This window comes from Atheta coriaria, unplaced genomic scaffold (assembly GCF_025399875.1).
Source record: "Atheta coriaria isolate IRGN ID8LTWV9N9 unplaced genomic scaffold, Caltech_Dcor_3.1 hic_scaffold_5_pilon, whole genome shotgun sequence".
NCBI classification, from domain to species: domain Eukaryota; kingdom Metazoa; phylum Arthropoda; class Insecta; order Coleoptera; family Staphylinidae; genus Dalotia; species Dalotia coriaria.
This window is the reverse complement of record NW_027045447.1, coordinates 273,834-299,947: the sequence shown is the minus strand read 5'-3', so window position 1 is coordinate 299,947 and position 26,114 is coordinate 273,834. Positions and strand designations below refer to the sequence as shown.

At 35.9% G+C, this 26,114-nt stretch overlaps 2 protein-coding genes across 3 annotated transcripts; one reads left to right on the top strand and one right to left on the bottom strand.

The window, feature by feature from the left end:
- Positions 1 to 70: 70 nt before the first annotated feature.
- IP3K2 (Inositol 1,4,5-triphosphate kinase 2) lies at positions 71 to 25,938 on the bottom strand. Of its 2 annotated transcripts, XM_065301925.1 has the most exons (7): positions 25,338 to 25,938; positions 22,301 to 22,346; positions 15,012 to 16,140; positions 1,421 to 1,597; positions 1,162 to 1,365; positions 859 to 1,110; positions 71 to 800 (listed from the first exon to the last, which is right to left on the bottom strand). In XM_065301925.1, exons 2-7 carry the CDS (start codon positions 22,306 to 22,308, stop codon positions 405 to 407), a joined length of 2,166 nt encoding a protein of 721 aa, XP_065157997.1. In that variant the 5' UTR covers positions 22,309 to 22,346; positions 25,338 to 25,938; the 3' UTR covers positions 71 to 404. The 2 variants fall into 2 exon arrangements, with proteins under 2 accessions (XP_065157997.1, XP_065157998.1); XM_065301926.1 differs by lacking the exons at positions 22,301 to 22,346; positions 25,338 to 25,938 and adding an exon at positions 22,375 to 22,497.
- LOC135791524 (histidine-rich glycoprotein-like) lies at positions 4,146 to 6,088 on the top strand. Its single transcript, XM_065301927.1, has one exon. It carries the CDS (start codon positions 5,285 to 5,287, stop codon positions 6,017 to 6,019), a length of 735 nt encoding a protein of 244 aa, XP_065157999.1. The 5' UTR covers positions 4,146 to 5,284; the 3' UTR covers positions 6,020 to 6,088.
- Positions 25,939 to 26,114: the final 176 nt, after the last annotated feature.

Below are 26,114 nucleotides of genomic sequence, written 5' to 3'. Positions count from 1 at the left end.
AACTGCGCTGTTTAAAATGAACTACAAAAGTTATTATAATGCGCTAGTCAGTATTCCGACAACACCAATATTTACCATCTTTTAAAAATATTTTTATGTATAATATACCTTAAATAAAAACTAGTTTACACGAGTCAGATATAAATCTAACAAAAACTATTCGTCATAAATTTACGTTCATCGAAAAATTATTGTTACGAGAAACAATATCTTACTGTAAGACATAAAACAAAATCTACTCGCTAGCAAGTATAACATTGTAGGAGAATCTCATTACGTACATATAAATTAATGTGAAAATAAATAATAATAGAATATCGGCGTATTTACAAAAGGGCGTGCCTGACAAGCAATCGCAGGTACAAGTTTACTGGGATACAAAGTTTATGTCACGTATTCGTTAATCAGTAGGTAAAATTATTCGCGTCGGAAGTAATGTTTGCATTCGCATCCTCCTCGTTGCATGCCTCGCAACACTCGGTGTCACCAGAAGGCAGCATCAAGGGAGGCGGCGTAACACATACCGGCTGCTGATCGACAATCGTCGCAAAAGTCGCGATTATATTATCGATGCCAATCAGATAACCATCCTCATGGTTGCCCACCTTCCACTTGGACTTGTGGTCGATGAGTGTGTCCTCTGGCAGGCGCACTGTCTTCGCAAAGTCAATCAGCCACACATTGGCGTTGAAACGGTCATGGACGAATAGCAATGAACTGCCAATGACTTCGTGGGAGGAGAAAAACGGCGATGCTTCCAGGGTGGCTTTGATTGCCTTTAATCGCTGGATATACTTGGGCTAAATAAATTATGAATTAACTAATTTTCACAATCTCAGAGAAAAGATTATTTCATACCACTGCATGTGGAAATCCTGATGTAAAATCCATAAACGCTCTGAGAACCGCATCTCTGGATTTGGTGGTTTTGAAGTCTTTGCTCGATGTGCCCTCAGCCCGGCGAATACCTTCAATTCTAAAACCTAATGTTTCCGTGGATGATATCGTCTCGCGCCATACCATATACCGTGGTTTTGTAACACCTTTCAATCGGTGTTCTTCTTCTGTTGGAGCATCTGCATCAATTTGGCACATTTTCTCATACATATCCTAAAAAAACATCATTAAACACTTATGACAATAAAAATTCACCAAAATTACCTTTCTCAGCTTGGGTTTTTCTTTTGCTTTCGCCAATTCCTCCTCCAGATACGTCCGCACACCAATCTTGCAGTCCATAACGCATGGCGACTGAAAATCGCCAAGCAGGTCCTGCAATTGCAAGTAGGAACATTCTCCGTCGTCGCTCGTCACGAGTCCTTTAAATTCAGGCACGTATGGTCTCAGTAAATCTTTCATCAAAAGCTGTAAACATAAACAAATTATAAATTCCGCATAAAAGAACAAATTCACAGCGCACCTTAAAACATTTTTCCTCTTTCTCGCAGAGCTTCTTCAAAATGGTACCCTGATCCGGGCCGGCTTTGAAATTGCCTTGATGTCCGGCCAATTGCACCCACGGATATCGCTGCTTTTTATACGTCTGGAAGAACGGCGTCCACTGCACGATGTTACGCAACTTGCGCCAACCGGAGGGCTGCGTAAACATGAATACAAAACAGATTAATACACCGCCATACTTGTCGCCGCATGCCATTGACGTCAGCGCGAAGATCGCAGGCGTGCATTCAATATGGAGCGAGGGACGCATTCACAATTATATGTGTATTCAAAACCAAACACGACACGCACCGCATTGACGTCAATCAGGTGCAACAAAAAAAAAAACAGATACACACACTCACACGTAGAAGCATCGTCACTTTCCATTGTGTTTTCCTACATGTGTCAACATTAACACCGCAAGTTTCATTTGATTGTGTGTAGAATGAATGACCCAGTTAATTGAATGGGGAATTATCTCAGTAAACTAGATGCGCAGGTCTCAAGAGATGATTAAACAAAAACGCTTCGTCGAGGAATTTTTACGACATTTACATTTACATGACATTTTGTAAAGTCTCTAAACTCATGATCGCCATAATTCATTTTTATTGGCAAGTATTACCAAAGAGAGAAAAAAAACGTCGAAAACGCGTGAAAGGCGTCAATCGGTCAGAGCGCTCGTTGCCGCCACTTTGTCGCTCGAAAACATCCGTTGCGAAGCGATTATTTGCGGGCACCGCTGTGATTACGCGCGCCAGCCGCTTACTTAATCTACTTAGCGCGGCGTAATAAATAAATAATAACAGTAGCAGGTAGTCATTGGCAGTCACATCGTCATCTCTCGATTAGATGAAAAGTACAAAGCGCTCACGCGCGCGCGCACGATACGAAACCGCCTGATACGAGTATATTCTCTGACGCACATGCAAAATAGGTGTACCTGGTGAGTGCGCGATGAAATAATGAGAATAATAGCGAACGACATCGCAGACCATAACACATTCTCGCTTGAATGCATCGGAATGTTGCTAAAACTTTTGCAAACTTGTTTGGGACGAAAATAGAACTTGTCATTGCACACAAAACAAAAATCACAACGCAAACAAATGATTCATTGCAATTTGCAACGAGACAATAGAAAAGATTGAATAATGTCAAATTATTAATGCGCACGCAAAACAAGCAGCATTTTTCTTATTCTGCAGCTTTCAAAAGAGGCTGCGACATGCGCAAGTCGACCAGTTTTCAAAACCCGACGGCCTTTAAGCGTATTATACGCGCGCAACAATAACGCGACAACATAAGAACAAATCAGCGGCGCAATAATCCAACTAATCATTATCTACTAAATAAATATTTAAATAGCAATCAGATAAATACGATAAAAACAGGTCCATCACGAGATAAGATTGCGCTGCATTTTTTGCATTTTATTTCGAAAACATGTGTTCTCTCGATTCACTGATTTGGCCAGGGATTGAAAGTTGCGAACAAATTGTTGTTATTCTTGAATGATCCTTTTAAAGCAAGTTGAATGCAGGCGCTGGCGACATTAAACGAAATTATATACTCGACCGCATCATTACTCCTCGGCTTCGATTTTTCCCTCGTTTCTCTTTCGGCCCGCTGCTAAATTCGTGCACCGTCATTCATAATATTGCGCTAATTGAAACACACACACACTGAATCCTTAAATCAAAGCAAAGAATGCGCGTCGTGCATAGTTTTACCTGTCGAACGAACTAACAAGAAAAACAAACAAACAGCGTCGCCGCCGAACGCGCAATTATTTCACATCATGGCTCGTTTTGTGCGGAAAATTTCAACGTTCGATGATTTTTTAATTTCATGCCACATAGGTGGCAATTATCGCGCTATGTGGTTTAATTATCGCTAAAAATAATAACATTATGCAACTGCTTAACGCAGGTGTTAAATATCGTTATTAAACATAATATTTGCAATATACACTCAGCGTGGCTGGAATAACAAAAACTACAACATTATATAGTGACCTTAGTTTTATTGTGTGTCGTGTCCGGCACGTCCGAGTCCCATTCGGAGGAGAGGTCATCACTGGACGCATCAGCAAAGTCCGTACAAAACGGCACCTCCAATAAACTCTTCTGATATTGTTCGTATCCTGAGGGAGTAAGACTGCCGCGGCGTGTTGGCGAATGTCCAAAAGGACTGAGCGACCGGCGCCGTCGCCAATCCGCGCCTGGGGACGGCGATGGCGACGGACTGCGCTTTAAATACCGACACGAAGCCATCGCGTTCGCGTCCTGTGCGTCAAACACGCACGGTGAGGGCGAGCACGTGATCTCCGGCGAGTTCATCATGCTACCGCCGCCCCCGGGTGCTGTGATCTTTAACTTGGCGAGTTTCTTCTCGCATGGCGCACCACTCACACCGGACACACCACTGTTTAATTTATTATTATTGTTCATGACGACGATCTGAGGCACACGGCCGTCGATGCGATGCGCGCGGGACATCGTCACATTTTGACGGATCGTGTACTCGGCGGCCGCGGCGGCGAGTGCGTCATTAAGGAAATATACCCGTCGCCTATTAATATTAGATTACACCTTATCGCGAGCTTACATGCCCGCACGAAAATCAATTAACGCTCGCAACTCGAGCATTTCACACCACACGTTCACTGCACCGCAAAAACCGACGAAATTCCGGGCTTGGATTTGACTCAACTCGCGTGTACGCGTACAATATTTACATTTATGAATATCTGATTAGGTTTTCTAGTCGTCGGGCAGATACGACGAGACGCAGAGCGAAAAAAAAGTGTGACGAGCGCTGACGGCCCGCCGCCGGTTTGAAACACGCGCACCTCGTGTATGCGAGAGGTGTTTCGGTGCGCGCGACGCGTGTGTGCATGAGCGTACGACGCACGCGTAACGTACTCAAGCGAAGAGACTTAAGTCAGAGCGGCGCGCGGGGTTAACGAGCAACGCACGCACGAAACCCTTTCGAAAGCATCTGCGCAACTGCACCTAGCTTATACAAGGATGTAATTAAATTTCCGTACAAATACTGAGCACTAGAACTTTTTCGTTTTTAATATCTGTGGCCAGCGCAGAGGTAAACGCAAGTCTCAATCTAGTTGTGTTGCGCCACTGGGTGTTTTATTCGGGTCGCACGGTCATTGCCACAGTAACCTCTTTCTGTGGCCGGCTCACCGCCGAAAGAACGAAGACGAAGACGCTCGAATTTGCGCCCGAAATCGACGATTCAAATTAATTCATCATAAAACTGGCATCAATGTCAAAATATTCAAATATCAAATGAAACTTGCTCAGCGGTACTTACTCAATCACAAAATGGCCGGACGAAACGTTTTTCTACCTATTACGTACCTGAAATCAACAAAAAAATCAAATTATTGTTAAATTCTAACAAAAGACATTTTTGGTAAAAACTCCTATTGCAGTTGGGATTGAAATTATTGAGATTATGCAATTCGGCGCACAAAAATAAAAAAAAAAAGAGAGGAGAAAGCGAAAGACCGCAGAAGTTTTGCCAACTTGTCGAGTTGTCTTGCTCGCATCGATTGTTTACGTCTATTTGCACGGCTTTTGTTAAATATATTATGCCACACTGCAACTTATTACAAGTTCCTAGGAAAGAATCGACGTTTGTCAATAAAATTACAACAAAATGAGTTTTCCGCTTGACTGGACTCGCATTGTCTTGGTTTCACTTGGGGGTTGTAGAAAAAATCAGATAAAAATGGTATAAATACGTTGTGATCGCGTGGAGGAAGTCAGTATCACTCAAGCTCTCTTATCCTTTAGGTGTAAGCAATAAGCGCGATAAGATGAGCGCTAGAAATATATTCGTGCTGGGTTTATTTGCGGTGGCGTTGGCCGTGATAGTGCACACGCGTGAAATTCCCCAACCTGTGGCTGATCTCGAAACAGCCGCGTCGGGAAAATCCTGGAAACATGGTGGGGGTAAGGAGCACCACTCAGACCATCACTCCAGTCATGGTGAAAAGGGTGACAAAGGCTACAAAGGTCACCATTCTCATGAAGAAGGCAAAAAGGGTCACCATGATAAAGAAGGTAAAAAGGGCCATCATGAAGAACATGGTGGACACAAGAAAAAGTACCACCATGATGATGGTTATCACGCCGAGCATCACAAAGGTGAAAAGGGTGAGAAAGGACACAAATACGGCGAGAAGGGTAGTTACAAAAAGGGACACAGCACCAAAGGTGGTCATGACATCCACAAGTTAGACGAATTCAAAAAAGAGAAGCACTTCTACGATGAAGACCACGATGAGGGTCACCATGAGAAGCATGGCGGGTTCAAACATGAAGATGGATACAAAAAGGGCGGTCACAAGAAGGGAGGACACAAAAAGGGCGCACATCATGAAGACCACTATGGAAAGAAAGGACATCACGAGCATGGATCGCATTACCACGACGATAAGGGTCACAAAAAAGCTGGGGGACACGAGGAACACTACGGACACGGCGAGAAGTACGGCAAAAAGGGCGGCCACGACGAACACAAGAAATGGGGATACAAGGGCAAACATTGAGTGCGAAATTGTTATTCTGTTCATTGTTGTTTGTTTTTCTAAGAGTAAAAACAATAGTTACTACGCGTATTTCATTATGTTTATGTTTATGTTGAAAGTATGAAATTAAACTGTATAAAAAAAGCAACATGCATTATTACTATAGGCAACCCACATAACTAGCAGTGTTATGTGTTGCATACATAAAAAAACATAAAATATATAAAATGTCGGTTGAAATTATTTAAGTTACTAAATGCATTTCAAAGTTAACGCGAGTGCGAATGAATAATTGCATAACTTCCTCTTGACGTCAGAGTCTAAACGATTTGAAATCGATTCTTTTGTTTGTCGAACAAGTTTCAATTACCTTTTTCCTATGTTTCACATCATCATCAAAAGTCTGCGCGTACAAATCAGCAATCCCAAGAAGGCAATCGTCACACCGACAAACATCACTTGATAACGAGCTTAACGAACCCATTGAACTCGCGCTATCAACACTATCCGTGCGTACTAAAGTTCGTCCCTTCGCACCGGAAACCCCCGACGTCCCGGAAGCAGCGCGCTCCATTTTGGCCACCAACAGACTCTCCATCAAAGATTTCGATCGATTGTTAATAATCCCACATGTTGTGCCATAACAAACATTCGGATTGCTACTACTTCCGGTGTGGTTTGCATTCAGGCAGGTCGCACTCAACTTGTGCACGAGCGTCTTCACAGTCACATTATTATTATCGGAGTTATCACTAGTTTTGTCCGTGGCACAATTTGCTGCGTCTGGCGGCGTGCGGTCGTCGAGGGTCTCCGCATTCGTCTGCGGCTGCTGCGAAGGCGGCGATCCGCGACGCGCGTGCGACGTCATGATGAATGATGGCTATTAATTGATGCGCGCAAACACACATGTAGGTACATTACTGCCGCCGTCTCGTAATGTGCGACATTACGTCACTTCGAAACGAGCACGTAAACACATTCGTATCCGATAAATCACACAATTGCCGACTGTAACTCGAGCTATAACAACCAACGATCGTGAATTTACATTCGACATTCCACAATACGGTTATATTCATTGAAAGCGAACACAGTTTGTTTCATGCCACATGATTCCTGATGCAATTAGTGCAAAAATATTTCCGTTTTGTGCGCGAATCGCGAATCCTTGAGCACACACACGCACGCGAACACGAATCTCATAATGAATGGTTTGGTGGGTTGTAATTTTTGCTGATCGCGTGTTTTATTCATAACATTACTTCATCAGTTTGTTTACTTTATTGTTTAAGTCATTTTAAACTACCGAATCGATGGCGGGCAAAGTTCGCGCGCCGGAGACAAAATCCAGCTGCTGGTTAGGCACAGACAGCCTTATCAAAATATTTATTACACAAACATAGCGTACACACGCTCGGAAATTCGGAAGCGCATTTTTTACTAGCAGAGTGTTGACAGCGTGACGCTTGCATGACGCAAATCAAGAGTTTTTTACGTTTGAAACAGAAAAGTTTTAAACTTGAACTTTAACGTAGGCAACCCACATTACACTCAGCAATACAATTACAGTATAACGTGAGAACAGTTATTGTGTTCAGCGGTAGACATCAAAAGAATCAACATTGAAGTTCCAAGAATTTTCGTATAACGAAATAGAATCATATATGATAATATATAAAAACACAGTAGGAAGCTGGAAGCTGATAAATAACACCGCGAGTTATGCAAACACGCACTCAAAAATCAAATCAAACAATCAACTTGCTCGCCATTGGCCACAATCGTGCCGTGTGTTTTTTTTCCTCTCTGTTCCATGGAACAGTATTATTAGCTTAAGCATAATATAAAGATATCATGTTTGAACAGCATTTATCAAACGATAAATAAAGAGCCGGTGCCGCGAGAAGAAATTACAAATTACCCGCCGGGAATTTTTCTACGTATCGATTGTATCGCAAAATGAATGGCATCTATGTCACCATCTTGCAAATGTTGCAGCCTGAAGGGTTTAACTAAGCATAACGAATTCCAACAAGTATCAATTGTTGGTTTGTTTGTTTGCGAGACCAAAAATTAGCATTACGAGTTTATTAACACACAGAACGCCTTCGGGAGCATGTTTATTTATAATCATAATCAAGCCACAAATAATCTCGACGTGAACACCGATTGTTTAATTTTTTTTTTTGAGAGTTGATTTAAAAAAAGATAAAATGTTTATTTGTGAGGAAAATTTAAGTTTTTAGTTGTTACGTTTTTTGCCACTTTAAAAATATTAGAATAATTGAGAAATTATAATAATTATATTAATGGAACGCAAATTAGACAAATTAAAATCGAAAAGTTATATTTCCTGCCCGATACAGACAACATTTCGCCGAATCGAATCATCCAATTAAATAAATAAAAACAAATTTCGCAAATTCAACACAAACCGCATTTTTTACAAATACAAACACACCGCTCTGCTTTCAACTCAACGCGTAAGTAATTAACACTAATTAACTAGTAAGAATTCGCTGTTTACAAGAATTGCAACGCATTTGTGCATTAAATCTGTCAGCGATTTGTTGCAATCAATGGAAAATGATTCGATCCAAATAGAAACAATTTACACAATCAAATTCCAAGAATTTGAAAACATTTTCTTCAGAAACACAACAAACAACGATTCAAATTCACGCAATATAACATTTTTGTTGAATTATAGTGTGTTGATTTTTACAATTACCTACAACAGTATCACAATTATGTTGTAAGTTGTAAGCAATGCACTTTTGCGATTAATTCATTTGACGCAATCATAAACGAAAGGGCAAATTGTAGACGAGAGCAACTTTTACCATCGTGTGTATCGGGCTGAAATTGAAATTGCTCCTTTTTTCGTTTCGCGCACGGATATTAACCTGATTAACCTGTCCGTGCAGTAAAAGTAAAGTGCACGCACAATCACTCACATCGCATCAGTGGCTCAACAATAAAGATAATAATTGCGATCAAATTATATAGATATATACTCAACTGTATAATGTAATAATGTAATAATTTAATAAATAGAGAATGGAAACAAAGTCTATACTTTCACAGTAATATACAATTAAATCATTATAAAATATAATAAAGTAAATGCATTAAAATGTAGAATTTGTGGTTGAATTTGATTTAAAAATACAATTTTGTATTTTTATTAGAAACACCACGATATAAAAATATCTCGGCAAACTTATTTCGTTATCTTGCGATAGTTTTGTGCGCGTTTTAGATTTGGATCTCACATGAACACGATGTGCACTCACAGATACAAACAAATATGTTTTGAAACATCACCTGATCTAATTTACTACAAAATCAGTATTGTGGAGCCATCTATGGTCACAATGAAAAGTTATATTTAAGAATGAATAAGGTATTAATTGAAAATATATGTAAAAATTTAAAAAAAGCATATTTTTGAATAAAAACGTTGATTTTTGTGCATTTAACCGCGATTTAAAACGAAAAACTACATAAATGATTATTTAATTTAGAAAACATATTAAATTTAATTAATTGAATGTTTTGCTATTATTTTATTACTATTTATGCAATTATTAATGATTTATTCATTGGATAAGTAAAGAATAAAAGTATAGATTTGATTTTAAAATGTTAAATTCCCGTTTGTATTATTATTCGATGAAATTCAGTTTAAAAGAATGTAAACAAACACAATCCATCTTTACCTGCGCGAAGAAGATAAGAACACGTTGAGTGATCTCACACGAACACGGTGTGCACTCACTGACACAAACAAAGATGCTTTGAAACATCACCTGATTTAATTTAATACAAAATCAGCATTCTGGAGACATCTATGGTCACAATGATAAGTTATATTCAAGTAAGATTAAGTATTAATTGAAAACAAGTGTAAAAATTTAAAATAATATTTTTGAACAAAAACGTTGATTTCTGTGCTTTAAACCGCGATTTAAAACGAAAAACTACATAAATTTTTACAAGATAGCCCCGATAATTTAGAAAACAACCAGAATTTAATTAAATTTAATTAATTGAATGTTTTGTTATTATTTTATTACTATTTTTGCAATTAACAATGATTTATTCATTGGATAAGTAAAGAATAAAAGTATAGAATTGATTTAAAAATGATAAATTCCCGATTGTGTTATTATTCGACGAAATTCAGTTTAAAAGAATGAAAACAAACACAATCTATCTCTACCTGCGCGAAGAAGATAAGAACGCATCGCGTGATTTCACACGGACAAAAGTTTGCACTCACTGATACAAACGAAATTTAATAAGAATAACTGCATCCGAGCGTCATCTACTGATACAAAATAAAACTATTCAATAAAATATATAATTTACTAATAAAATTAAGTAATTATCAAAATATTTCTTTAATATAAGCATAAAACTGTTAATTAAATTTTTAAATAAATATTTAATGCATTAAACTGATTAAATATGTACTTAAATGATTAAACTATTGAAATTCCCATGTCCGACATCAAATTAAAGGCAATTAAACGCTAAGAAAAAGCACGCTGTTTGCTGAATGTGACATGTATGTTAAGTACATTCGAACGTAAATAACGTACGTACATTAAAAACACTCGAGACTACAACGACACAACGGGTTGTAATGTGTTTCGCGCACGTCGAGCGGCATATTCGCGTTATTCGCGCGCGCCGAATCCATTAAAACGCAAATCACTCAAACGGAGAACTCAAAATGGGTAATATATCCATACAGCTATATGCTATGCAAACAAGTGTCCGGCGGCGGCAGCGCAGAAATGAATATGCATGCAGCATGCTTGATCCGAAAGGCATGTTCGCAATCACGGCGCACAACACACATGTTGTTTTTACGCAATTTGCGTCACTGACATACCAAGCGTTCCACGAACATCACATGTCATCATTATTTATAGTACAATGAATTTTTTTTTTAATTTGTTTCAAAATTGAAATTAATTTGCTAACGGTAATATAGTTGTGTGATTTAAACTCGTTAGAATCAATAGTAATTAATTTAATGATCGATCACAAGCGATAGCGAATCGTAGCTAATAATATCGGTACGTCAATTACGAGCCGTTTAAAGTCGCTGATAAATTCAATCAAAATTGATTGAATTTCCTCGTGAAATTCAAATCCAACTGAATTAAATCTCGTCACGATTTGTAATAAAATGAGCAATTAATATGCATTTCGTGCCATGTTTAAAGAAAATCTTATCTTAAAACGCATAAGAAGTATCTAATTATGAAAGTAATCGAGTAGTTTTCACGTTGCATGCGACTCTTCAAATATTAATTAATTACTCTGAAACTATTAACGTTAGAATTAATATTCTTAAAGACAAAGATTCTCAATTAAATTCTTCATCACTTCGTAAAAAGATTTTGATGATTTGATTGCTAAGTAAAAAGTTATTGACAATTAAAGTTGAATTTGCCCGATAAATGCAAATCTTTAAAAATTAATTAATTACCCGAAAACTATTATCGCTAAATTTATTATTCTTGCAGGACTATATTCTCAATTAAATTCTACATCACTATGTAAAAAGATTTTGTTGATTTGATTATTAAGTCAAAAGTTATTAACAATTAAAGTTGAATTTGCCCATTAAATACAAATCTTTAAAAATTAATTAATTACTCGAAAACTATTAACGTTAGAATTATTATTCTTGAAACAATAGATTCTCAATTAAATTCTACATCACTTTATACAAAGATTTTGTTGATTTGATTATTAAGTAAAAAGTTATTAACAATTAAATTTGGATTTTAAACCTTTTCAAGCAATTTGCGCGTTGAATGCAACACTTTAAAAAGTAATTAATTACTCATAAACTAAAAACGTAAAATTTATAATTTTTCCAGAAATAGATTCTCAATTAAATTCTACATCACTTTGTAAAAAGATTTTGTTGATTTGATTGTTAAGTAAAAAGTTATTAACAATTAAACTTGGATTTTCAAACTAATCAAGCAATTTTTTCAAGCGTTGAATGCAACTCTTTAAAAATTTATCAATTACTTAAAAATTATTAAAGCTAAATTTATTATTTTTGCAGAAATAGATTCTCAATTAAATTCTACGTCTATTAACAAAACGACTTTGTCGATACGATTATTACATAAAAAGTTATAAACAATTAAACTTGGAGAAACAATTTTCGACAATACATTAGTAATTTCATACAAATTTGTTTATAACTATTGTAATAAAATTACCAACAAAGTTTTTTATACAAATTTAGACACAGAATTTAATTCTTAAGCGATTACTAAAGAAATGAATAAGATACCTTGATTAGTCTTGGAGTAATTAATTAATTAACGATGAGGGGACTCTAACCAATCTATTTCTTAAAATTTTAAATCTAAATTTATAATATTTAGATCTTTAAGTAAACTAGTTATTAATTATTAGCCTGACCAGTTGATTGGAGCATTTTTGAGCGCGCGCTTATCATTTATTGCCTTTCGCTCGGCAATATAATAATTTAATTAATAAACACAAATATGCGCGTGTGGAATCGCGGGCATTTTTATACCACTCAAGCTATATATAGACGTGAATTAATTAGCAACGCCTTAATTAACGATCCTTCCTTCCTTAAGACACACTAAATGGTAAACGTGTGGCGCACATGGTTCGCTTCCAATTAATATACACACATAAAATATTAGAAAACTTAGAAAAACACACACTTTAAGTCACTACTTGACTTAAGTACACAGCACACGCGCGCGCGAATTGTGCGAATCTCGCGTATCGACAGCGCGTGGCGTGCGCGCGGACGAGACGCGATGGACTGAAAAGCTCTCTCGCTTAAGTTCGCGACCGCCGTCCGCCGTCCGCCGCGACGACATATCACACTCTCCTTCTTCGTTCCTCAATGATTAGAACACAGCGACAGCGACACCCAAGAAAAACTCGCCTCGCAAGTCGCATCTCTAATCATGACTAACTTGACTTAACTTAAGTCAACCATCCAACGGGGTTTTAATGGGTTTAATGGCGAGCAGCGCGGAGCAAGAAGCAAAACGTGCGCGACATGTGCGAACACGGAACTGTTGTGAATCTTTGCGCTCCTTAGAAACGTCTTTCAGTTTGTTTATCGCCAACACGTAGATACGTGCCGAACTGTACACGTTGTCAACTTTTTTCGCTACTTATATTACATGTAATCTGAATTTTGCAAACGATGACATTCAGAGAATTACAAGGAAACAAAAAGCAAAAAATTTCACCTTTCTTATTAAGTAGTTAATCATCAAAGAGAAAAATCAATTGATTAATACCAGCGAGTATATTCACGCCTTCAATCGCCGTTAGATGTGTGAGAATATTCACGCGCAGTAAATTAGTTTTCAAATTACATTCCACAGGCAGTTAATAACAGTGATGATTATTTGCAATATTAAACGCACGAACAAAAAAGTGTTTGGTAAAGAATATACTCGTACTCGAAGATTGAACGATTAACAAATTAAGTAGATAATTAGAAAATTAATTGCTTTTATCGCTAATGGGAATCGGAATTTCTTTTGTGTGCAAAAACGTGAGCGTATACCAAGTGTTGAAGAGTAGGCAACTGAAAACACTTAAATGTATTTTTGGTTGCCTATATTGTGCGGAAACTGGTAAAATGTGCAGTATTAGTTCTTTAAAACACATTTTCCTGTAATTTTCTATGAAAATCTTTAAAATTTAATATAAATAAACTGATATTAAAGAATTTTCACTGCAAAAAACAAAAATTAAAACTTTTAATTTAAATAACTGAAACACTTGAACGATAGTTGATGTTATGTGTCATTATTCGTGTTTTTAATTCGCTTTAAGCATTGTTTAATAGTAGGCAACTAAAAACACATAAATGTATATTAGGTTGCCTATATTGTTGAAAACTAATCAAAAAATGCAATATTAGCTCTTTATAACACGTTTTCCTGTAATTTTCTATGAAAATCTTGAAATTTAATATAATTAAACCGATTTTAAAGAAATTTCACTGCAAATAAACAAAAATTAAAACTTTTGATTTAAATAAATGAGAAACTTGAACGACAGCTGGTGGTAAGTGTCATCATTTGTGTTTTTAATTCGCTTCAAGCATTGTTTAATAGTAGGCAACTAAAAACACATTAATGTATGTGTGGTTGCCTATACTTCACATATTTTTCTATAATTTTCCATGAAAATCTTCAGATTTAAACATAATTGAACTGATTTTAAAGAAATTTCACTTAAAAAAAACAATAAATTAAAATCTTGAGTTAAATGAATGAAAAACTTGAACGACAGATGGTGCTAAGCACCGCCATTCGTGCTTTTAATCCGCTTTAAGCATTCAATCGTCATTTAAGCCGCCTTAAATTGCTCGTAAACGCCTCCTAAATGCAGATTAAACAAACGCGCCATGAATGTATAATAAATGTGTGAATAAGTACAATAACAAACAGAAATTCTCTTTTGAATCAAATTTAAAATTTCACCCTATATGAACACTAATAATAAATCTCTGAATATAAATTTGTCGGCATCGTTTGAACTAAGATTAAGTTTCAATTTTTTCACCGCGACCAAAATTGGCGCGACTCGAAAAACGCAACACATATAAAGAATAATCGGTGATTAATCGATACGGCACGATTTATCAATCAATCTCTAATCGTAATCCCATGCCTGGATGATTAATGCTCTCGCATTTTGGGATAAAAATATGCGCGTCGCGTCAGATCATAATAATAACGCAATTACGCGCATGCGGTGTCGAATAATGGCGGATGAAGAAAGGACAGACCACCGTGAAGCTCATTGTCAGATAAAAATACCAATATGATATACAGTATGACAAAAAAGCCACAAATTCATTTTTCGCGGAATTTTTCATACCGAAAGTAAACAAAACGCAAGGGTCAACCAGTCTAGACAGATAACAATCAAAGTGCAATATATAAAAGTATGCAATATGCCTTACCTTGGTTTTGGCAGGCGGCTCATTGTCGGAAACGTCCTCATCCCCACTGAATGTCGAACACACCGATGAACAATCTGAATTTTTCCGATATGGTCTAGCATGATATTCTCCATCTAAACAACTTATAGTAGATCCACAATAATTCAAATTACTACATGAACTATGCAAACTAGAGTCCGGCGATGAGCAATCCCGATGCATGCGTTCATTCCGAAAGAACTCAATGTCATCCAGTGTTAATCCAACGACATCGTCCGAATAATCACTGACGACTACACTCGGGGTACGCCAGTATCGATACGCCGGCTCCCCATCGTCGGTGAAGCAGCTCTCGCGTCGACTCTCCGCGTCCGCTTTGTCTGAGACGCTCGCGCACGCGTCGCTGAACTTCCGATCCAGACTGACTGGAAACGGCACCGGCACGCACTGCGCTTCGATAATCGTCCGCGACGGCACTGCATGATGATTAATTCGCTCTGCGTTCAAAAATTCAACATTATTGTCATTGTTATTAACAGTACCAGTATTTATACACGGCGCGCACTGTTCTTCATCCTCATCGGTTTGTCCCACAGCTGAGTCGGAGCTACCGCAACGTCTCCAGTTGGTTTTCTCACGTTCTTCATCACTCGTGGTGCCTGATGAACAATACCCGCTTGGTGGAGGCATTAAAAATGTCTCCTTATCACACTGGATGTCTTTCATCGTCGGTTCGCACTCTTCGTCGATGTCGACACGGTAGAGCTGGCGCGTGGTGTGCTCCACCATGTCCTGATAGTTACGCCGCAGCTGTTTGACGCTCTTGAAGATCGTCGGCTGGCCGAGTAACATACCGGTGCGACGTTGCCGCTGATGGGCGAGCTGTGCACCACCACCGGAGATGGACATTGTGGGTTTACGCGGGTGCGGGCGGTGTAGGAGTGTGGTGGAAGTCGTACTGCGCTTGGTGCTCAGCGAGGGTGGCTCAGCCATCACCGCATGCGCGTGCGGATAGTCGTCCGGCGCGTACTGCAGTAAATCTTGCTTCATCCCTCGCGGCGCGTCGAACGTGACTGGCGGATGGTGGTCCAAGTGCTGCCAAGATAATTCACGTTCCAGATCCAATCGACGCACCCAGAATCCGCTAAAACTAAACACAAAAATAAATTAAATATAACTGCTTTGATAGAAATAAATCCCTATAATATTATAAATGCGAAAGTTATGTTTGTTACACTTTCACGCTAAAACTACTTAAGCGATCATCATGAAAATTTGTACACATATTCTTTGTGGTCCCTGAATGGTTATAGGCTACTTTTTATTTAATAAAAAAATTATTTTTTCAATAAAATAAGAAATTGTTTAGCCAATAATACCTCTGCATCTGGCTATTTGACTCAAAATGCTATTTGTCTCAAAACCTTGAAAAACTAGTGTTTTAAAGCTGGATGTATAAAAAATTATATTACTTAAGCAATATAGTTTGAATTTCTTAAGAAATAATAAAAATTAAATTTTTACGGTTTAGTTTTAAGGAGATTCTGAAATATTTCAATTGTTATCATTTTACAAGCCCGTTTTGTATCCCCAACATTTACGATACTTAATTATTTTGCGGTTATTCAGGGAAAACTTTTATATTCCAGCGTTTAGACATAACCATTTCTTGGATGTTTTTTACATCGTAAATGACATGCTTCTTCGTATCTATATTTTTACTGGCTACGTGCGATTTGCAGGAAATCTCGTGGCGTACAGATAAAAAAGAAAAGTGGCAAGAAAAGACAATGCTCCGCTGGAGGAAAATCGTAAAATCGTACAATGGATTTAAATTACACATAAAACGAGACTGCGGCAGCCACCGACCACGATTTTTCCTCGTTATACATCCAAAGATTTCATCTTTCACTATACTACATTATATTTCACTAAAAAGTCGCGAAAAAATCCCTACTAATATTATAAATGCGAAAGTCCTGATGTTTGTTACACTTTCACGCAAAAACTACTTAACCGATCATCATGAAAATTTGTACACATATTCTTAGTGGTCCCCGAATGGTTATAGGCTTTTTATTAGAGTCCGACCGAAACTGGATTTTAGCCGAAACCGAAACCGAAATTTCGGCATCTGCAATCTGTTTCGGCCGAAACCGAAACCGAAACGAATTTACATAAATATATTTTTCTACTTCTACCTACACAACGCCAGTTTTTCCACGTTTTTAGATACGAAATCCATCTCGTGAGTAAAGTCCCCGTTTAGTCACTTGATTTCTATTATAATATTAATTTAAGCTATGAGCGAACTGAGATGGCAAGTAACGACCGCCATTAGCCGCGAATTTAGCCGAGCGGCGCACGACAATTCACGAAAAGTGAGTTTCGGTGCGGCCGAAAGTTTCGGCCAATTTTGGCCGAAACCGAAACTGAAGCCGAAACCGAAACCGAAATTTCGGTCGGTCTCTACTTTTATTTAATAAAAAATTATTTTTAAATAAAATAAAGAAATAGTTTAGCCAATAATACCTCTGCATCTGGCTATTTGACAACTTTAACGCCATCTAGCATTCCAGCAATGAAGCTCAAACCTAAGTACTATAGTACCATCACACTGTATTATCACACTGTATTACCGACAGCTACGTCAACATCAAATCCAATTGACTACACTATGGAGACTGTACACTATACTTCCATAGACTATACTTTCAGCCATTTTAAACTTCCCGCCATTCTACTTCATTGTTACTTCTTCTGTGACTACAGACGTGTACGGAAGCAACTTCATTATTTTAGATATTCGCGAGCGAAGCCGCGGGTTAAAGCTAGTATAAAATAAATAAATAAAACAGAAAAGCGTTTGTTGTTCGGATGAAGGTCGTGCTGCGCGGTTTTCATACTTCCGTTCTAATTCCAGCGCTTGTTAAGCAACAATGGCGGCCATTATTGCGATGACGTTAATGCGTAGGTGTGCTCCCTACAATTCGCACGCAACAATAAAGCGTGTGTTCGCTTTTTTAATACCGTAATAACAAACTAACCGTAAAACAAATAAAGCCGGCCTGCGTACAGCTATCACATACAGGGTATAAAAATAAATACAAAATTTCCTCCGTTTAATTTACACCATTCACATGCTAATCACTGAATTATATGCGAATGCATTAAATTTTATGTGCGAATGTGCGTCACCTGGGATTCAATCATAAACACGAGAATAAACGCGAGATTTATTCGCGCTGCGGTATAGCTAGCGCCATCTAACGGACGTCACCTGAAGTTATAAAACTTGTTTGTTGATTTTTTTTTCGTTATTCATGAATTTAATACCTGCTAAATATCGTAAATATATAAATGTTAATTAAAATAATCGCCATGCGTCGTAATTAAATGCCTAAAATGATGCAAACGCAAACGATGACGACACCAAGCGTAATTATCACGCTGAATTAATTACTTGAGCATTTTGAATGTTTCACACACAATCAGCAGCATAAATCATGCAATCTAATTAAATAATTAGATGATTTAATTACATTTTAGTGTCATTTAATCGCAACGCTCAATGAAGCCGAAGCTGATGAATGATAATTAGTTGCTAAGCATGTGCGGAGATGGAAATCTCATGTGTGCTGCGAACGAAAAACAATTTTGTTCACATAATGGCGGCCAAAGACGTCACTAAATATTTATGCCCGCTTATCATGCGCGCGTGCTATAAATAGGCTGTAATCGGTTCGGGTTTAATTGAAAGTCACTTTCGGGCAAGAGCTAAGCGCGCATGCGCACTAGGTAGTAAGACGCACGGTAAGTAAGAATGTGTGCTTCGTGCTTGTGTTTGGTTGCACAAGAGATATATATTGATAAAATATTTATTAGCTGCTTCAATAATTCGTGTCGTGCGCAATTGTGAATAAAATCGCAGAAAACCTACGTCAATGGCGGCGATTGTAATAAATATTGGCACTATGTCGCAAAGTATACGCGCTATTGACAACAAACTGCTTACAAATAGCAGTTTTTACCATCGTCACGCAAAAAAACCGAATGAAATTCATAATAAACTCCCAAATAACAATCAATGATTAATTCCGAAACGTGTTAATTGATTTGTCGCTCGAATTAAAACCCGAAATTGAATTAACTATTACCAAATATGTATGTATATAAATTTATGCATTTATTCAGCCTCAGCCGCCATGTTGGAGTTGAAGTTTAATCATGCGCAGCTTAATTAAGCGCACGCTAAGTAGTAAAACTCATGTTTAGATTACCAGATGAATATATACAGAGTGTTCACAATAAAATACAAAAATATTGATTTTATTAATTTTTCCGCTCGGTACATTAGATGTAATTATTTATTATTGTGTAAAAAGCAGTGTATTATATCTTCTACTCGCATGCGTGTTCAATGAGCTGTCAATAACGATTGTCGGGGATTAATCGACGACCAGCATGCATAAAGTAGGCGCTACGAATGCGGGCAGAAATTATTTTACCAAAGAACACAAACTGCGCAGTTTATTGAATGAAATTTGTTGCTGAATGTTGTTGGCGGTCGTGTATGCCGGTCAGGATTAACTGTCTGACGCTGGCGCGTGTGACAGTTCTCCTTTTCAATCTGTTTCAATCCTTGTTTTTATGCGCGCAATAAGTAAATGAGCACGCGGTGCTAACGGCACAAAGAATCGATTGATATATTATATCGACGTGTATAGCCAGTGTGGCTGCGAGCGAAATGTGTCGTAATCACACTGAATTTATTTATATTCACACTACATAAAAACATTTTCAATGCGTTAAGATTTTAATCGAAAATTTGGTTTTTGAGTTTATAAGTTTAGTTGTGACGCTTTCACGGCAAAACTATGAAAGTAATTTTTATAAAATTTTGTGTGGAGGTATTTTAGACTTTGGAGAATAATATAGACTACTTTTTGTTGCAAAAATTTAATTGGACGGGTTTAAATAAGGGTAGAAAGTTGAATTTTGGAGAAAATCGTATTATAGTTATATTAAACGAATCTAGATGGCGCAAAAAAGGATTATTTAATATTAAAATACTTTAAAACTATTTTACACACCCTGTATATTATATTTTTGCAATAAAAAATAGCCTATGTCATTCTCCTATCTCCAAACCATCTCCAAACCAAATTTTATCAAAATTCGTTGAGTGGTTTTAATGTAGTAGCGTCACAAACATACATTTACTCATATTTCTAATATAATTCAAGATTAGGATAATGACATTTGGCGCAATTATTAATTTGTCATAACTAATCGCGCTGATCTTGCGCACAGCGTGACCTGGCCGCCACAAAACGTGTAATTTGCAATTCGACACTCGCATTTACTCGAATTTGATTAATCGCGCGCACATTATGTCTACATCTGCATATTAATGAATTAATTCAGCACACACACCACGTAGATATTGCGCAAGAGACGCCAGACTTTACGTACGAATTTTGCGACGTCCTGTTGAATTATATTACATATTATCTAATAATATAAATAAAAACACAGTACATTAGAGCACACTTTGGTGAGTTCGCTAATAATTCATGTTAATTTTGTTTCGCGTATCGTGTGTTTCTTCGTCAGTCGATACAAGTTTGCGTCGATTAATAAATCTCGTTTTGGCACATTACAACAACACACAGATACATGTATGCAGAGTGTAGGTATAGTTTTCTGCTCTTGCGTGTATGACCTTATTTTGGTTGGGTTTATACCATGATGAACTCAATTTATTTTGATTAAACCGTTTTGAATAAGAAAACGTTTTTTTTTTACATTAAAATTCCAATTTAAAGTGGATTTTAAAAAAGATCATTATGGACCAAGAGCTTATCTTATAGAGAATTCCACAAGGATTACGAATCTTCAATCTGTTCATCTCTATCGCTTTTAGTTTAGCGAGATATTCGCAATTGAAAATTGAAAAAAGTTAAAAAAAAATTTAAAAAATTGAAAATTACAATTTTCAATTACGATTTCTGAACCTTTAGCCCATGAAATTTATACATGTTATTATTTTGTCTTATAAACAATTTTACAAACTTTCATATTCTTTGATCATTTGATCGCTATCGCTATTAGGTTAGAAGATATTCGCTACCAAAAAAAAAAACATAATGCAGCACCCTTTGTCAATTTTTTATAATGAATTATTTTTTCATCTTTTAGATTTGCAATTTAACTTACCTAAATTAAAACATAAAATTTATCTAATATCTTATCAAATAGATAATTAGACGTAGGTTATGAATCTTCAATCCGTTCATCTCTATCGCTTTTAGTTTTCGAGATATTCGCATTTGAAAATTGAAAAAAGTGAAAAAAAAGTTCGAAAACTACAACTTTTGATTACGATTTCAGAACCTTTACCCCATGAAATTTATACATGTTATTATTTTGTCTTATAAATAATTTTCCAAACTTTCATTTTCTTTGATTCGTTGGTTGCTATCGCTTTTAGTTTAGTAGGTATTCGCTACTGATAAAAAAACTTGATGCAGCACCATGTCCATTTTTCATTTTGAATTATTTTTTCATCTCTTAGATTAGCAATTTAACTGATCTAAATTAAAACTTAAAATTGATCTAATAGCTTATCAAATGGAGAATTTCCCATAGATTAAGAATATTCAATCCGTTCATCTCTATCATTTTTAGTTTAGTAATCACAATCAAAATGTTAAAAACTAAAAAATCACTTAAAAAAACTTTGAAAAAACCTTTTTATTAATAAAATAATATATAATTAATTATCTTCTTCCTGTAATAAACTTTATTTGCTAAAATATTATATTTTAATAACTAACTTCTTGAAAATTACCTATAAATTAACAATTTGAATTAATTTATAGCCGTCAAACAATGAATAATACCCCGCTGTAATTCTAATTAATTCCCCACAATGGAGTGCAGATAGCTTCATAAATTAACGATATTTATTGTTATTTATTGCTTATGGTGCGAGTTCCCATTATGATTATTATATTATTATTGTTTATTAATCTACTAGTTTACGAATAACTAATAGTTCCATATACATTTGACTGTATGTGTGTTTTTTGCCAGTCCGGCTCGAGTTTCATGAATGTATTTATTTAGGCCAATGATAAAAGTTGCAAGGCTATCTCTTCGGCGGCGCGGCGAGTGCTCGCGTTTGCGCGTCAACGCGCACCAACAACCAACAGAGCAAGAGCTTGATACTCTGATTGATCCGATCAAAATTTCGCGCACGCAATAAATTAGCAAATGGATTTAAATACAAAAAAAAAGCCACTCACCACTCCATTTCAGGCACTTGGCGCAACTGTCACAAGCCACAAAATTCTGCAAAACACAAAAAAACATTACTTACATGTGGATTAAGTGGATATGTATGATTGACGCAGTCGCAGACGATCCCGGATGTACTAAATTCGTTTTTGTGGTAATTCGTGTTATTTTCTCAGAAATTTTTGTTTTTCATCAAGTTTCGACGAATAATTATTACGGACTAATCACGGGTAATATTCTGGCGTAAATTTATACGTTTCCATCAACATTTATAACATTTTAGACTAATTGCCATCTTTATTAACAGATAAGCACTGTTTATGATTATTAGGGTCTATTTATTACATAAAAATCACTTCTATTCTTCATAAATTTAAATATTTTTCTATAAACCAATTAAAAACAACGTAATTAATACCAAATTATAAGTTATTTTAGTTTTATACACGTGAAATTTCAAAAAATGAAAGATTTAGGTTATGTCGACGTCATCATAAAATAATGGCGGCCATAAAATAATTTCGCAATTAGTCACAATATAATTACTTGATAACTCAACTCACACACAATTTTAGAAGCGTGTGGAAACAAGAGCTGGATTAAAAGTGTGACGCACCGGCGCGAAAAAAGCGAATTAATTTAGACGCGCATGCGCAGCATGTGAAACATAATCGCGCGACGGAAATAAAAATAGATATTGTTGGAACATGCAACCTACATGGTATTTATCATGTATGTAATTAAGCTATAATTACAAGGTGTTCAAATGCCTCAAATTAAAATGCTAATTAAATTACGAGCACGGAAAATATACCATGGTTGATTTATGTTGTTCAAATGCTTAGAATGTATAATACAAAATTAATCACTGTCCGCCTACATTTGACTTTTATGCGGATTTTACTGATAAAATCACAAATCTAGCTCAAAATGAATATGGTATCATGTTGAATACTATACTTTATACACTGGTATAAAATAATAGTATATTTTAACATTTTTAACAACATTTAGCCACGTGATTTGTGTGATTGACAGAATTTGTGGCATTTTATATTGACTTGAGCTGCATCGTAGGCAAATGCGCATGCGTAAGCTCCACCCCGTGACAAAAGCCCGTGACTAAAGTAGTTTAGTTACAGTCATGGCTATCCGTGTTTAAAGTAACACTTTTTCTATCACAAAATCGTAAAAAAAAAAAATTAAAAAAATGTTAAAAAAAAATTCAAAATTTAAAATGCTGTAACTCGAGACGAGTCGTATTTCGATGAAGAAATAATTTCACTTGATACTGACACATGTCACATGCAATAAAATTAAATGTTACATTAACACATTCGCTGCGATGTAGATTCGCACAACTTGTTTTCGACGTTTGGAGGCAAATAAAAAATTTATGCACCAAAACAAAATTCGACCAAAGCACGACCAAATAAGTCGTAATTTATGACACAGTGCAACAAAAAGAAAGAAACAACAAAAAAACTTAATAGAATATTTAAATTTAAAATAAAAACGAAGAAAAAAATATACAAACGAAGATGTAATTTATGTGTGTATTACTTATATGCTTGAGATTTATTCAAGAAATGAAACAAGTATGGCATGTTTCACTGTTTCACATGAGCGCGCAAAAAAAAGTTATGTAGTCGGCATTGACGCAAATCTTAACCCAAAAAAAAAAGACTAACTTCGCGAAGAAGAAGAAAAGAACAAATCGTGTGTGCGAGATATATTCAAATACGTATTTAAATTTAAATTTGTGTTTTCGATTGAATATAATCATAATAATTACGTGCGGAGTAAGATTTGATACCTACACTCAATAAAAAATATACAGGGTGTTTATAAAAACACAAAAAACTTATTTTTACATTATTCAACTTCAAACTTCAAACTTTCAAAATAACTTTTTGTGTAATCATCAAAAAATTAAAATTTTGGTTTTAAAAAATGAAAAATTTAATTGTGAATCAATTTTTAAAAAAATAATTACGATATTTCTATTATTTTTCGTGTATTAATTAAATAATTAAGTCAAAGTAAAAATTATGAGTTTAGTTTGATATGAAAATAAATAAAAACATACAGGGTGTTCATATAAACACATAAAATTGATAATTCAACTTCAATGGTTAATAACTTCTTGTGTAATCATCAAAAAATTAAAATTTTGGTTTTAAAAAATGAGAAATTTAATTGAGAATCGATTTTTAAAAGAATTATTATTTTATTTTTATTACTTTTCGTGTAATAATTAAATAATTAAGTCAAAGTAAAAATTATAAGTTTAGTTTGATATGAAATTCAATAAAAACATACAGGGTGTTTATATAAACACATAAAACTTGATAATTCAACTTCAATTGTTAATAACTTTTTGAATAATCATCAAAAAACTGAAATTTTGACTTTAAAACATCAAAAATTTAATAAAAAATCTATTTTCAAAAGAATTATTATTTAATTTTCATTCCTATTCGAATAATTAATAAATAACTAAGTCAAAATAAAAAATAAGAGCTAAATTTAATGACAACCAATAAAAATATACTGGGTGTTCATACAAACACATAAAACTCTTTTTATTCATAATTAAACTTAAATCCCTTATAACTTTTAAAATAATAATCAAAAAATTAAAATTTTCACTCTAAAATATGCAAAATTTAATAAACAATCTGTTTTTAATAGATTTCTATTTTTATTTGTATTAATTTTCGTCTAATAAATAAAAGCAATTCGTCTAGTTGTCGACACTTTGAATACTTGTCCTAAACAAATGCACAAACACCTCACGAACATTTTTATCGCATATTTTACGAGTCAAACAAAAAGTTTATCACCTTATCTGTTGAAACTATTCATAAACAACATAGTTTCGTGCCTAATTCGAAACCCAACGTCTCAATACGACAACCAGTCATTTATTGACGCAAACGCAACATTTTCCATCGCTACACATCGCGAAAATGACATGGAAAATTAATTTATGGTAATTTCTTTCAATTATCATCAGTAATATTTACATTTTTAGATATTTACCATTTATGCAGGTAGATTGATGTAGAAAAAGGCCTGATTTTGATAAATTTGTAATCCTTGCTGGGTTTTTATAATGTGTCCTTTGCTTACGTCGGCGTCTCGCGCACTTTGCACCAATTGAAGCCAGTTAACGCGGTTTAAGTCGTGCGTTATCCTCGTTATCCACTGTCGCAAGAACACCAGCATTAAATAACGTCCAACGACGCATTGTCCGCGCGTCCGCTCGGATCATAATTTAACAATTCAAAGAGAAACGCACAACGCGACGTGTTTCAAGTTTCAACGCATAACGGTTCGGTCACATTTTGTCACAAATTTAAACTGAAACTTTTGAATTTACGAGTGTGTTGATGCACTTTGCACGATTTTCAAACATTCTGCTACGTTTTACGGCCGCAGTTTACGATTTACTGTATTTCGTGTATTCTCTTGGGAGGCACGAGCGTCGTCGTCGTCGTCGCGCGTCGCTGGTTTGTAAACTAACGAGTTGCTTTTCAACAAACGCACGGCTAGAAACGCGCAAAGCGCAAACCTTGTCCGCGCATACACCAGCTGTGCGCTACACGACGCAGCACCGCGCGCACTAATAAACTTCACGAAACTCCGATGCTGGTGGTGCCGTGGTGCTGCGAACCTGCAACGCTACCGTACTGCTTGTACTTGTTTGCGCATACATATTTGATCGCGAATTGTGTCCACCGCCGAGCAATAATTTAAAAATTACTGTTTTAATCTAATGTGATGCTTGTTAAGTTGCATACATAGCAAGCGAACAGC